This window comes from Chrysochloris asiatica, unplaced genomic scaffold (assembly GCF_000296735.1).
Source record: "Chrysochloris asiatica unplaced genomic scaffold, ChrAsi1.0 scaffold00315, whole genome shotgun sequence".
Taxonomy (NCBI): Eukaryota; Metazoa; Chordata; class Mammalia; order Afrosoricida; family Chrysochloridae; genus Chrysochloris; species Chrysochloris asiatica.
The window spans coordinates 1,755,213-1,769,531 of NW_006408833.1; the positions used below are offsets into that span (position 1 = coordinate 1,755,213).

General features: G+C 37.6%; 1 protein-coding gene across 2 annotated transcripts in view; it reads right to left on the minus strand.

The window, feature by feature from the left end:
• Window positions 1–14,319, minus strand: part of WNK3 (WNK lysine deficient protein kinase 3) — a 266,224-nt gene that overhangs the window by 48,845 nt on the left and 203,060 nt on the right. For both annotated transcript variants that reach the window (XM_006875256.1, XM_006875255.1), the window contains exons 12-16: window positions 13,378–13,494; window positions 7,018–7,173; window positions 6,885–6,936; window positions 5,110–5,244; window positions 3,805–4,748 (exon numbers count right to left, since the gene is read on the minus strand). In XM_006875256.1, the coding sequence (XP_006875318.1) occupies window positions 3,805–4,748; window positions 5,110–5,244; window positions 6,885–6,936; window positions 7,018–7,173; window positions 13,378–13,494 (1,404 nt within the window). The remainder of the gene's footprint in view (window positions 1–3,804; window positions 4,749–5,109; window positions 5,245–6,884; window positions 6,937–7,017; window positions 7,174–13,377; window positions 13,495–14,319) is intronic.

Consider the following 14,319-nt stretch of genomic DNA (forward strand, 5'->3'; position numbering starts at 1 on the left):
TTTGGACCCAGAGAGAAGGAGGGGCTGTGTGCTGAAGACCTGGAGGCAGGCTTGTAGTGTATATCCTTTTGTTGGTTGTGATGCATGGAGGGGATTGTAACCATGGCAATGAAATGATATACGACAGGATGAATGTAAAACTAATGTTCTCCCATGTAAACTATCACATAATTCACAATAAAACACTAAAAAAAAAATTACAAGAGTAATATGTGAATACCTTATTACTGGGAAAGATCTAAACAATCAGTTCAAAAGAAATTTCCTCTTTTCCATCTCCCTGAAAGATATCTACTGCTATCATTTTATTTTTTCAGAAACAGACTGTAAAATGGTTCAGACACTTTGAACAACAGTATGGTACTTCTACAGAAAATTGGAAATAGAAATATCTTATAATCCAGCAATCTCTCTACTGGGTATATATGCACAAGAAATATAAACCAGGACATGAGTATTAGAATACACATCAAAATTCATTGCAGCACTATTCACAACAGCAAAAAGATGGAGCTAGCCTAAGTGCCCATCAGTGGAAGAATGGATAAAAAAAAACCCTATGGTACATACACATAATGGCACACTATGCAATGTAAATGGAATACTATGCAACATGCTTTGAACAACAGTGTTCTGTGTATAGATACATGGATTGAGATACAGGCTGAAGGGGTTAGGAAGGGAAAGTGGAATCTATCTACATTATATATATATATATATATATATATACACACATATACACACAAACATATATTTATGCATCTCACAAATACATGAGTTTGAAAGAGGATAATTGTACAGGAGTTTCAAAGAGGATATTTGTACATTTCATGCAAACACAAGTATGAATGCGGTGGAGCACACAGTTGGCAAAATGATGAAAACTTCCTTGATATTATCAAACATCTTTAGGCAAAGAGTTTACGGACCTAGGGGCTCAATAGTCTCAGGGGACACCATGGTCAATTGGCATAATATAATTCACAAAGACAATGTTCTACATCCTGGTTGGGTGAGTAGTGCCTGAGATCTTAAAGACTTGTGAACAGCATCTAAGGTGCAGCTATTTGTGATAAGAACTGCATATTCTTGACATCAATTAGTCTAATAGAATTGAACTGAATAGTCTAATAGAAAAGAATTGAATAGTGTTGACATCAATGAGTCCAATAGACTAATGGAATATGTGAACATCAATCTCTATGACTCTAAGACCAGAAGAACTAGACAGTGTCCAGCTACCACAACCAACTGTCCTGATTCAGATTACATTAGAGGGTTCTGGATAGAGTAGGAAAAAATGTAGAAAACTCTAAATTATTTAATAATAATAAAGACCAGGTTTATTGCTCAAAAGGAGACTGGAGGAACCTGAGACTCTGAACCTCAACTACCCTTTAGGTCTGAAACTCTTCCTCATGGCCCAATTTTCAGTGAAGAAGTAGATAGGTATATAGGTGGGACAACAACACTAGCAAGGTACGGTCCATCATTCAAAATCAAAAGGGCAATTTTTTCCCAAGGACAAAATGGAGAAGAGATAGGAAGGTAGGTGGAATGCCAATAGGAACCACAGGGAGGAAGCAGGAGAACTGTTGGTGCATGGAGGGGATTGTAATCATTGAGATGAAGCAAAGTGTATGACCTGTTGAATATAAAGCTGATGATGTTGTCTGTAAACCTTCACTCAATTCACAATAAAAAGTTTTTTTTTTAAAAAGAAATACATACACCTAGATGGATAATATGTTCAAAAACAGTAACTTCGCATTTTGAGATTTTTGTTTAATCAAAGTTTCTATGATTTTATAGTAGTACTTTTTGACTTATCCTCATAACTGTGGGACTATGGGGGTATATATGAGGGGACTTCCAGGTTCATGGAAAATTGGAATGAAAAGATAATGGAATTTTTCCATGACTTTTTGAAGCCCCTTGTATGCATATGCATGCATTAATGTGTATGCATATATATTCATATATATTATATATATATATATATATGAAATAAATCACACAGTGGCACAATTATAGCTATTGTTTAGACATAACCCCTGTATAGAGTTTCTGAGGCTATAAATCTAAGTGGATTGAGAAAGCCTCATCTTTCTTCCATGAAGTGGCTGGTAGGATCAAATCACCAACCTTGTGGTTAGCAATCCAGTGGTTATTTCTACAGAGCCACAACACTCCCAGTATAATACACAGTTCATAAAATTTACATTCTGCATCCTAGTTTGATGAGTTGTGTCTGAGATCTTAAAAGTTTTTGAGTGGCTAATGGTTCAGAACAAAAGAGAATAAAGAAAATAAAAGAATAAAAGAAGAAACTAGTCTACATGACTAAAGTATATACAAACCATGGCTTCATTTACACTGAGCAGAAAAACTAGATGATGCCTAGCTACCAATCATTCTGACCAGAGCCACAATAGATGGATCCTGATAGAATTAGGCAAAAATGTGGAACAGAACCTCAAATTCTTTAAAAATGAAGATTTACTGAACTGGTTAAGACTGGAGGACTCCCTGAGTCTATTGCCTTGAGATACTCTTTCAACCTGGAACTAATCCCTGAGATTGGTCACTATGTAGCTAAATAACAGATTGTCTTACAAAATAAAGAACATTATCCATGAGTACTGTGCTCCTTTTAAAAAAATAATCTATATGAGACCAAACAGTCAACAATTACTTTCAAACAAAAATAACACAGTAAAGGGACAGGGAAACTACAATAACAGAGATGGAACAACCAGAAGGAAAGAAAATAATGAAAGAAAGTTCACGCAGTTTGAAGAATGTAACCAATGTCACTGAATACTTTGTATAGAAACTGTTGATTGAGAACTTCAAGCCACTGTGGAAACTTCATCGAAAAACAATAAAATATTCAATAAAAAAAGTATACCTAGCATGTCTTAATTAATGGAACTGAAAATCAGTGAAAGTGTGATATTAATACTCTTTAACCTTCCATTCCTGTGTTAATAAAAATCTATCTGGTAACAACTACCCCATAATATTTCTTGATTCTCATCCAACTACAAAAAATACCTAATTCCTGTTAATTTATACCTCTCTTCAAATATTTCTTACATTCTCTGCTATGAAGCAGTTATTTGTGAATATGATCAAATCCACTCGACTTTATGGAATCAAGTACATGAGTTATCTATCATTGTGCATATAACTCGACACACTGACTTGAATGAAGAAGGCATACAGTAAAAGAGTATTATATTAATTTTTTGTTTAAAAAAAGAAAACCGGTAACAGGAATTTTTACATTGAAATCTAAATTTAACTTCTACTACCCACTAAAACAGGAGCTCTGGTAGCGTAGTGGTTACGAATTGGGCTGCAAACCTTAAGGTCAGAACTTTGAAATTACCAGCTGTTCCGCAGGAGAGAGATGAGGCTTTCTGCTCCCGTAAAGATTTACAACCTCGGAAACCCTATACAGGGTCGCTATGAGTTGGTTCTGACTCCACGGCACATAACCACCACTCACTAAAACAGCCCATAAATCAGTTTTGCTTCCTGTCATTAATACAATAAATACAGATATTATTTGCAAGTTCCTAACTAATTCACCAGAGGATTTTCTTACCACAGATAGTTTGTGTCATTTTACTGAGCAGTTCTGAGCACCTGAAAGTTAAGTCATAGTATTCCTAAATACCTGTGATCTCAGAATTTTGTGATAGACAACTGCACTTCAAAGGAGAGAGTTTTAGAAAAGATATTTCTTTAAAAGCATAAGCAAAATTCAAGGAATTGGTCAGAAAGAATTATACTTACATGCAAACACAATTCGCTGGGTATAGAAGTTATCACATTCAGGTCCCTTTTGAGCACTGATACATTAGCAGGCTGACTTGCAGCCACACTGTAAAGAATCTTAGAGCCTGTCTCCTGAAAATTAGGGGATTGTGCAGGACCATCTTGAATTCCACAGTGACTGATGGGTATAACTTCTGCCACTGAACAGGAGAGTGTATCTTCAGCAGAGGAAGAAAATGGAGAGTCTATGCTTTGGGTATCCTTCTGATTTTCAGGATAGATGCTAGATATACTATGCTCCTGATAGAGCAAGTTTCTTAATTTTTCATCCAGAGTTTTAATTCGGTTGTCTGCAAACTCCATTTTTGGAGGTCTTTCCCCATCTGATTCCAGAACAGTGGTGGGCAGAAGGGTAGTTGGTTCAAGGCCTGGGGTCTGAGTGGGAAGGACTGTCTTAGGAGAATTTTCCTCAGTGTTCACTGCAGTTTCTCCTTCCTGGGAAATAAATTCTGCATCCATAGCTGGCTGCCGCACTGATAAGGATTGAGGCTTTTGATCAGACGTAAATGTCTGCGTTGTAAGAGAGTTACCGGCAATCTGAGTTGACTCTCCAGGATGGGTCATAAGTACATCAGCCTGATTGGCAGCTTGCTGATATGGATGCACAGGTAGGAATATGCATGCTTGGGTGGTGAATCCCTCACATTCAACTGGAACGGGATGAACAGAAGTAGTGGTATAATTGGAACTATCGGCAACTGGTGCCATTATCTGCCTGTCATCTTCCACTTGGTAAAGTATAGCTGGCTGCTCAGTTTTTACACTAGCATATTCAGAAATCTTACCATCAACTAAATCCTTGTGTTTTGATTTGAAGGTGAAAATTGCATGCTGGCATGGATTATTTTCTATAGTGGACAATGTGTCCTGTGATATTTCCTTATTATTTGTGCTTCTTGGACCTGAAACAATAACAAAGAATGGCTAAATATGTATTAGTAAGTTTAAAGTATGAACTAGTACCAGAAACTCAAAAAGGATAGGTGGTACAAAAAGCAAATAAGAACCTGTGTCAAATTACCTTTGTCAATAAGACTCAAAATATACAGAATCTGATCTGTCAAGGGGGAAAAAAAACATGCTTTCTTTTTCCATAAACATTAACATTTAAATGGTTTAAGTTAAACCTGCATAAAAATGCCTATGAAGATTCTCATAAGTATAAAGCACTCAGGAAGATAAGTTAAGCATATGGTATATACTTGTATTTTCTAACCCCATTCCTCCAAGTGTGAATAAAGCTGCCAGAGAATTAAAACTTACTAGAAAGTGGATGTAGTCCAGGAACTGTAGACAGAGAATGGTGAAGAGGAGGAGACTGAGCCTCACGATTTCTTATTGTTTGATTGATACAGAAACGCCACCGACCAACTGGGGATGACTGAGGAGCAGACTCATCTGCAGAAATGATTAACAAAAAACATTAACACATTGATTGCTAAGTTAACTATCAATTATTTTTACCTTACTAAAGAAACTAGCTTAAAACACCATTCTGTCTTATATCTCCAATTCCAACAGCATTAGAATATGTGCAATTTTAAGACCAGACCTCACAATCTAACAGATAATTTATAGAACTAAGCACAAGATATCTATACAGCAGGATCTTAGGTTCTATCAAAACAAACATTGCATAACAATGCAATTAGATTCATGGCCTTTTTGAACAATTGTTGTTGTTAAGTGCCATCGAGTCAGTTCTGACCCATAGTGACCCTGTATACGGTTTCTGAGAGTGGCTGGTGGGTTGGAACTGCCGTCCTTATGGTCCAGTGCATTATCCTACAGCGCCACACCAGGACTCCAACAATTAGAACAATTATAAGCAAAGAAACAATTAGAAGCAAGGCATCTCTCAAACAATTAAATGCAAGCAATTAGAAGCAAAGCCTTTTATGATAAAACGAAAAGTAGTTTTTCTACTAAAACCTACATCTTTTGTTTTATATCCAGATTATGGTAGTGATTATAGAAATCTGTGCAAGTATCAAATTTTACAGAACTATACACATACACACAAATCAATTTTACTATATGTTAATTTAATAAATTTATTTTTACTCCTACTTTGTGAACATATTCTTTTATATTTTATCCTACTTTGTCAGCTAGACACTTGTCCAGACAAGAAAATTAAGATACAGGACCCAGGCATATAATGTTGTTGTTAAGTGCCATCGAGTCGGTTCCGACCCATAGCAACCCTGTACAGGATTTCCGAGGCTGTAAATCTTTACGGAAGTAGAAAGCCTCATCTTTCTTCTGCGGAGAGGCTGGTAGTTTCGAACCGCTGACCTTAAGGTTCACAGCCCAATTCGTAACCACTATGCTACCAGAGCTCCAGGCATATAATAGTCAAACTAATTTTCAGGGTAATTGTATCCAGATACAATTACAATATTCCCACACCACATTTTGCTTTTTCAGATCAATTTAATTACTTGAAAGGACCTAATTTTTCTATGACCTGTCTCACCATCCTAGATGTTCCTAATATAACCATGACCATAGCTGAGAAGAATGAAGAGTTAAAGTAATCAGGAAAGAAAATAGAACACCCCATTTTAGTCCCTAAAAGTTTATGCAGTACCTGATTTTTCAAAACTTATCAGTGATGAGAGAATGTTGAAGTATATCACTGGTGAAATGAGATCAAGATATGAGGCAAAGTTAGAACACAATGCTTTCAGATAAAAAGTCTCTGTTCCCCTCATATCAAGAAAAAGCAAATAAATAAACAAAACTTACCAGTTAAGTTTCAAACAGTTAAGCCGTTAAAGATCATCAATACTGTCACTGCTTTTCTGGTAACATACCATGCGATAACTCAGAAATAAGATAAAGAACCAGCACTTGGAGGAAATTTGGAGAATGGTGTCTTACTTCTGGGTTATAATTTCCTTTCAAAATGTGGGAAAACCTACATTCACAATTCCTTTATTGGCTAATATCTTTTATAATAATGATATATAAATTAAAGTTTTCAAATGTCTTGCTTCAAAAGCCAAATGGTAAATTTTATTAAATATACTTACTGCTGGTTTGAGTGGATGCAGAATTTATCTGTAGTTGTTCAGATGATCCTGTCTGAATTAAAAATGAATAGATAAATAAAGAAGTTCCTAATATATATCTGAGAGAACCTATTTACTAAGCAATTGTTCTTACTTGGTTACTGCTGGATTCCACAGGAATAGAGTCAACTCCAAAGCCTCTTTCTGCATCAGAGTGGACATGAAGGATCTCATGGGCTTGACCTACGATAGCCTGCAATTCTTCTACAAATTTTTCTTTCTCAGTTTCTAGCACAAAGTTGTCTTCGACCTGCCAAAAAAGTAAAAGCAATTATATTCATGAGAATGAAATCAGTTTCTTCTAAATTACAACAGTGTATCAGTGATGATCACAATAAAAAAATTAAAATTGTGAATTTAGCTACAAATGCCACAACAGAATTAACAAACATCAGCAACAAAAAGCCACTAAATTATTGTTCCTATTTTGACACCACTGACACTTGTCAGATTAGAACTACCTATTAAAGGAGAAGTCAGCATTTAAAAAAATAACTGGTGTCACTGCCATTTGAAGACCATGACTAAGGCAATGTTTATGCTTAAAAATAGGATGCTGTCAAAGATAGCACTGTGTCTCCCTAAAAATATGTGTCAATTTGGCTGGACCATGATTCTTAGTAGCTTGGTAATGAAGTAGTTTGACAGTTATGTAATGATGAAAAATCCTCCGTATGTGATTTGATGTAATTATCCTTTATTTTATGTTGTATTATACATCTAAACCTCTATATGCTAATGAGAGCTGATTAGTTAAGTTAATGTTGATTAGGTTACTAGTTAAGTGGCATGCAATACCCTTATTCAGGTCAAAGCCCTGGTATGATGTAGGGGAGCTTCCCTGTGGTGTAGTGTGCATCACTTTTTATCCTACAAGAGATAAAAGGTAAAAGAAGATAGCAGAGAGAGAGAGAGAAAGGGACCTCAGTACCACCAAGAACAAAGAGGAGTAGTGGAGCCTGTCCTTTGGACCCAGAGTTCCTCCACTGAGAACTTCCTAGACATATAGGAGACTGATGCCATGAAACAGTGATATATCCAAGGAATACTAGACCCCCAAATGCTAAAAACAGACAAGGACCTTCCCCCAGTAGGAACAGAGGGGAAAGTCTTCAACATAATTAAGAGCATATATACAAATCCAACAGGCAACAATAATCTCAATAGAGAGAAACTGAATGCATTCTCTTTGAGGACAGGAACCAGACAAGGATGCCCTTTATCACCACTTGTATTCAATATTGTGTTAGAAGTCTTAGGCAGAGCTCTAAGGTAAGAAAAGGAAATGAAAGGAATCCAAATTAGCAATGAAGAAGTAAAACCCTCTGTTTGCAGATGATATGATCCTCTACATAGAAAGTCCCAAACTTAGCAGGAAAATTATTGGAATTCATTGAAAGAGTCAGCAAAGTGGCAGGCTACAAGATCAATATACAAAAATGAATTGAATTCTTCTACACTAATAAATGGAAGCATGGTGGCTCCATATAATAAGTACTAGACTTGGAACAATAAGGCCAGCAGTTCGATCCTACCAGCCTCTCCATAGGAGAAAAATGAGGCTTTGTGCTCTCGCAAAGATTTAAAGCTTCGGAAAACCCTATACAAGATTGCTATGAATCAGAACAGACTCCATAGCACTTCAAAACAACTCTGAAAAGGAAATTAGGAACACAATACCATTGGTAGTAGCCACCCAAAAGATGAAATACTTAATAATAATAAATCTAACCTGAGAAACAAGAGACTTATACAAATAATACTACAAAACACTACTACAAGAAACCAAAAGACACTTACAGAAAAGGAAGAGTATTCTACGATCATGCATTACATTGCAAATGGGTATTCCAGAATACTTAATTGTGCTCATGAGGAAGCTGTACATAAACCAAGAGGCAATCATTTGAACAGAACAAGAGGATACCGAATGGTTTAAAATCAGGAAAGGCATATGTCAGGGTTGTATTCTTTTACCATACTTATTCATTCTGTATGATGAGCAAATAATCCAAGAAGCTGGATTATATGAATTTAGCATCAGGATTGGAGGACGACTCATTAACAACCTTTGATATGCAGAGCATATAACCTTGCTAGCATGAAGCAAAAATGATAACATACTCACTGAAGACTACGATCTTCAGTGTGGATTGCACCTCAATGTACAGAAAACAAAAATCTTTACATTGTATCATGATAAATGGAGAAAAGATTGAAGTTATTTTGCTTGAATCCAAAATCAACTCTCAGGTAAGTAGTCAAGAACTCAGATGATGTATTGCAATTAGGCAAATCTGTTGCAGAAGACCTCTTTAAAGTGTTCAAAAGCGAAGATGTCACTTTGAGGACATCTGACCCAAGCCATGGTTTTTCAATCACCTCATATAGGATCTGATATTGTTTCATTCTGCTGTGTATGGGGACACTATGAGTCGGTTCCGACTCGATGGCACCTGACGACAGCGACAACAACATATATATGTGAAAGTTGAATAATGCAGAGAACTGATACATCTGAATTATGGTGCTGGAGAAGAATATTAAAAGTACTATGGTCTACCAGAAGGACAAATAAATCTGCCTTGGGCAAAGTACATCCACAAGGCTCCTTAGAACCCAGGATGGCAAGACTTCGTTTTTCACACTTTGGACATGCTATCAGGAGGGACCAGCCCCTGGAGAAGGACATCATGAGTGGTAGAATGGAGGGTCATCCCAAAAGAGGAAGATCCTGAACTAAATGAATTGACACAGTGGCAGCAACAACAGGCTCAAACATAACAACGATACTGAGGTGCAGGACTGGGAAGTGTTTCGCTATGTTTTGCATAGGGTTGTTATGAGTTGAAATGACTTGACAGCATCTAACAATAACAGCAGTTTATATGTGCTACAAATATATCAATTAATATATCATATAGGAGGCAATGTTAAAATAACTTCTTAAAATCAAATTCCTTGAGGGAAGAAGTCACTGGGTTTAGAGGCTTAGGACCATAGTCTTGAGGGACAAGTTCAATTTATTAAAAAAAAAGCAAACCCCCTGCTTGGAGTCTATGCTGACTCACAGCAACCTTATATACAGCTTCTAAGGTTGTAAATATTTACAGGAGCAGAAAGCCTCCTCTTTCTCATGCAGAGCAGCTGATGGATTCAAACTGTTGACCTTGCCATTAATAGCACAATGTGTAACCCACTATGCCACCAGAGTTCTTATGATCAATGTTTTACATCCCACATTGGTAAATAGTGACTGTGGTATTAAAAGCTTGTGAGCAGCCAACTTAGGTGCAACTATCGGGTCTTAGCCCATCCTAAGCAAAGAAGAGCAAAGAAAATACAACATTCATAGAAACAATTAGTCCAAATACCTAACGCACCATGAAAATTCCAGCCTCCACGATCCTGAGACCAGAAGAACTAGATAGTTCTTGCCTATCACTAGTTGACACTGTGAAAAGGGTCACAATAGAAGGTTCTGGGTAGAGTGGGAGGAAAATGTGGAATAAAACCCAAACTCATAAAGTACATTGGGCTTACCAGTCTGACAGGAACTAGTAAAATCCAAGACTATGGTCTTTAGTCACCCTTCAAGCCTGTAACTGAACTTACCCCAGTGGCTCAACTTTCAACCAAACATTACTAAGGTAAATAACACCAGGGAGGTACATACTCCTTGGAACAATCAAATGAGATCAAAAGGGCAGCATTTGCACAGGGATAAAGCTCAGAAGGAAGGAAGGGATAGAAAGAAGGAGGGATGAAAATAGCTAACATAGAGAGAAATCGGGGAGGGTGCTGTTTACATTGAGGGAATTGCAATCAATATCACAAAACAAAATGTGGATGAATTGTTGAATGGAAAACCAGTTTGCTCTACAAACTTTACCCAAATCACAATAAACAGTTAAAAGAAAATACGATGGGCCCACCGCAGTGATAAATGAGAACATTATCTGCGATGGCTCAGCACTGCTGAGTTGCTCTTCAAGAAAAAGATGAGGCTTTCTGCTCCCACAAAGATTTAAAAGCTATGGCCCCAGGTGAGCTACGACCTGGAGAAGCCCTATATCCAAACAAAAGAATTTTGAAGCATATTAAAAACTTCAGGACTCCAGATAAGAAACTCATCCCAGTGAAGGGGTTAGGCTGGAAAATGGGAAGGGTGTGTGCTTGTTACTTTGAAACTGTGAATTATATAAATGTTTTTTTTTAAAATCTATGATGGTTGGTGGGGATGGTGGAGAGGGAAAATTATTCATCGGCTACAAGAAAGACACATGTTGATCTAGGTAACAGGGCAGACAATATATAACAAGACGGAGGTTAGCAGAGGAGAGATGAGATAACAGACAGAGGAAAGAATGTAATAGTTAAGTGAATATAGGTAAATGCTGTTAACTGTTGGTACATGGAAGGGACTGCAAACATCTAATGAAGCAAGTATATAATTAAAATACCAAGAAGCAGAAGTAGCATAATGATTAGCTTTCAGAAGGTAAACAATGCAAATCCAAAAAAAACTGGAGAAAGAAAAACATCATATACTCTCCCAACCTCCATAGTCCAATCCCAACAAAATGGAAAAAAATACTAAATTAAGTCTAAGAATTCAAAAAATGATCCAGGTGGTGCAGTGGTTGTACCAAAAAGTTAGTGGTTTAAACCCACCAACCGCTCTGCAGAAATAAGATGCTTCCATAAAGATTATAGTCTTGGAGATCCCATGGGGTAGTTGTAACAATTCAAGGAAATTAAAAACTAAATAAAATGATGAATAAAATTTGAGGCGCTATATGCAAGATATAGCTCCACCACTCGTTTGTCAGTTTGTCGTACTGTGTTGGCTTGTGAGTTGCTGTGATTCTGAAAGCTATGCCACTGGTATTTTAAATACCAGCAGGGTCACCCATGGTGGACAGGTTTCAGATGAGTTCCAAGATGAAGACAGACTAGGAAGAAAGAGTGATAAACTACTTCCGAATATTTAGTCACTCTAAACCTTATGAATAGCAAAGAAACACTGTCAGATATAGTGCTGGAAAATGAGCCCCTCAGGTTGGAAGGCACTCAAAATGTGACTGGGAAAGAGATGCCTCCTCAAAGTAGAGTTGACCGTGGTAACGCGAATGGAGTAAAGCCCATGGGAGAAAAGCCCGCGGGACCTTCATTTGCTGATGGGGCACAACTCAAAATGAAGAGAAATAGCTGTAAACATCATCTCTCATACTTTGGACATACTGTCAGGAGGGACCAGTTGCTGGAGAAGGTTATCATGTTTGGTACGGCGGAGGGTCAGAGAAAAACAGGATGACGCCCAGCGAGATGAACAGGCAAAGTGGCAGCATTAATGAGCTCAAGCGTGGCAACAACAGTGAGGTTGGCCCAGGATAGGGTGGTGTTTCGTTCTGCTGTGCATAAGGTCGCTATGAGTCAGTACTGACTTGATGGCACCTAACAACAACAACAACATATGCAAGATGTTAAAAAGAGTGGTCAACACATTAGAATTACCTGAGGAGCTTTACAAACTATTGAGGTCTCAGCCTCACCTGAAACTCCAGATTAGAAACTCGAGAAATGTGATTATTTTTAAAAGTTCTTCAGGTGATTTTAACATGCAGTCAGACAGTCAGAAACATGCTACAGATCTACGATAATACGTAAAAAATGATCCGCACTCCAGTTATATTAAAACGCTCATCCACGTCCATGGCTTACTGTTTTCTGGGACTCTCAAGGGCCAGATTTAGAATACTACCAGGAAAAAGGTTCAACAATCAACAATGCTCCTTACAGTGAGATGCTCACTGAAGAGCTGAAGCCTGAACTTTGGATTAAACGTAGAGGACTGCTATTCAAGGGCATTGTGATCTTTCATGATAATGCTCATCTGCACACCTCTGTCCACACTGTTGACACTGCAAAACCTTCACTTTGAGGTATTAAAGCATCCTCCCTATAGTCTTGATCTTGCGCCATTGGACTTTCACCTGTTTGGTCTCCTTCAAGGACGAAGATTCACCTCTGATGAAGAAGTGAAGACAGTGGTGCATTTGTGGCTAGCAGTTCAGCCTAAAACATTTTTAAATAAGGGAATACAGATGTACAAAGTGTACTGAAAAGCAAGGGGATTATGTTGAAAAATGATGCATTTGTATTTTCTAAAACGTAATTAAAATAAATTCTACAGAGTGCAGATAATCTTTGACTCATACTCGTAGATCATCTTGTAATTAATGTACACCACCCCCCTTACATTTTCCAGATAGATAAACTGAAGCCATAGAAGATGTCTTTGATCAAAAATTCTTCGACTCAATACAAATTTTAAAACTAGCAGCAGGGCACTAGAAAGAAAATGAGTTTGAATAAATGGGGGTGGGGAATGTTAGGGTACATAAGAGGTAGAAAGTGCTGAAGGGAAATAGCTTGGTTTTACTGTACTTACCATATAGTCTGCAATATCTTCTGGAGCATCACCATCAACATCAAATTTGAAAGTGACCATCTTGTTATTGTGTGTCTCCAGCTGACACTCTACCATGTTGTCTCCAGAAGTTGATACCTGGGCCAAACATATTGCCAGTTTAAAAGTTAGTCACTATCTTCTTTTTGTAAATTGGGCAGGGAACACTACATGAATCCACATACAAATTTTACGGGATATGGTTTAAATGGTTCATAATCTTAAAAGATTTTTCTTCCTTGAAAATCTTTTTCTGTTTAGTAAATTACTACCTAAACAGCCATTCTATGACAAATCTAAGAGACTCAAATTATCTAGCAAAAAAGAAATTAGGAATATTAGTGGGGATGAAACTGAACATAAAGTAAGAAGACACTATAGCAATGTAAATTTAAAGATCTAAATGCACTCATACCTATCCAAAATTCTGTTAGCCCCATAAACTGACCATAAGCAAAAGAAGATGCATTCTAATAAAAATATGAGAAGGCTTCAAAAAGTATGTGAAGGAGGAACAAACTAGATGGCGGATCGGATGGACGTATAGCAGAGAGCTCTGCCAACAACAACACAGAATACCCGAACAAGCAGGCTCAGGGGATGGTCCCAGAACTCTGAACCACATATAAAGGAATACTTAGAAGGTTGGAAAGTTCACAGCTGGGGGAATTTGTGGCAGAAGCAAGAAATCTATTGCTTTCTAGTCCGGGACTCTCGGCTGCTCTAGGAGCCGCCATCTTGGGTAGACCCCGTGGGGGAAAGATCGGAGCGGCCACAGACGCCTGGCAGAACCGCTGAGATAAAGGTGTGGACATTCGTCTCTTTTGGTAGCTGTTCATTGGTCCCTTGCTGTCTGCGCACCTCCATTCTAGCCTGAGCTAGTGGGCACCCCAGCCCCACCCTTGGAGGGTTCTACTACGCATG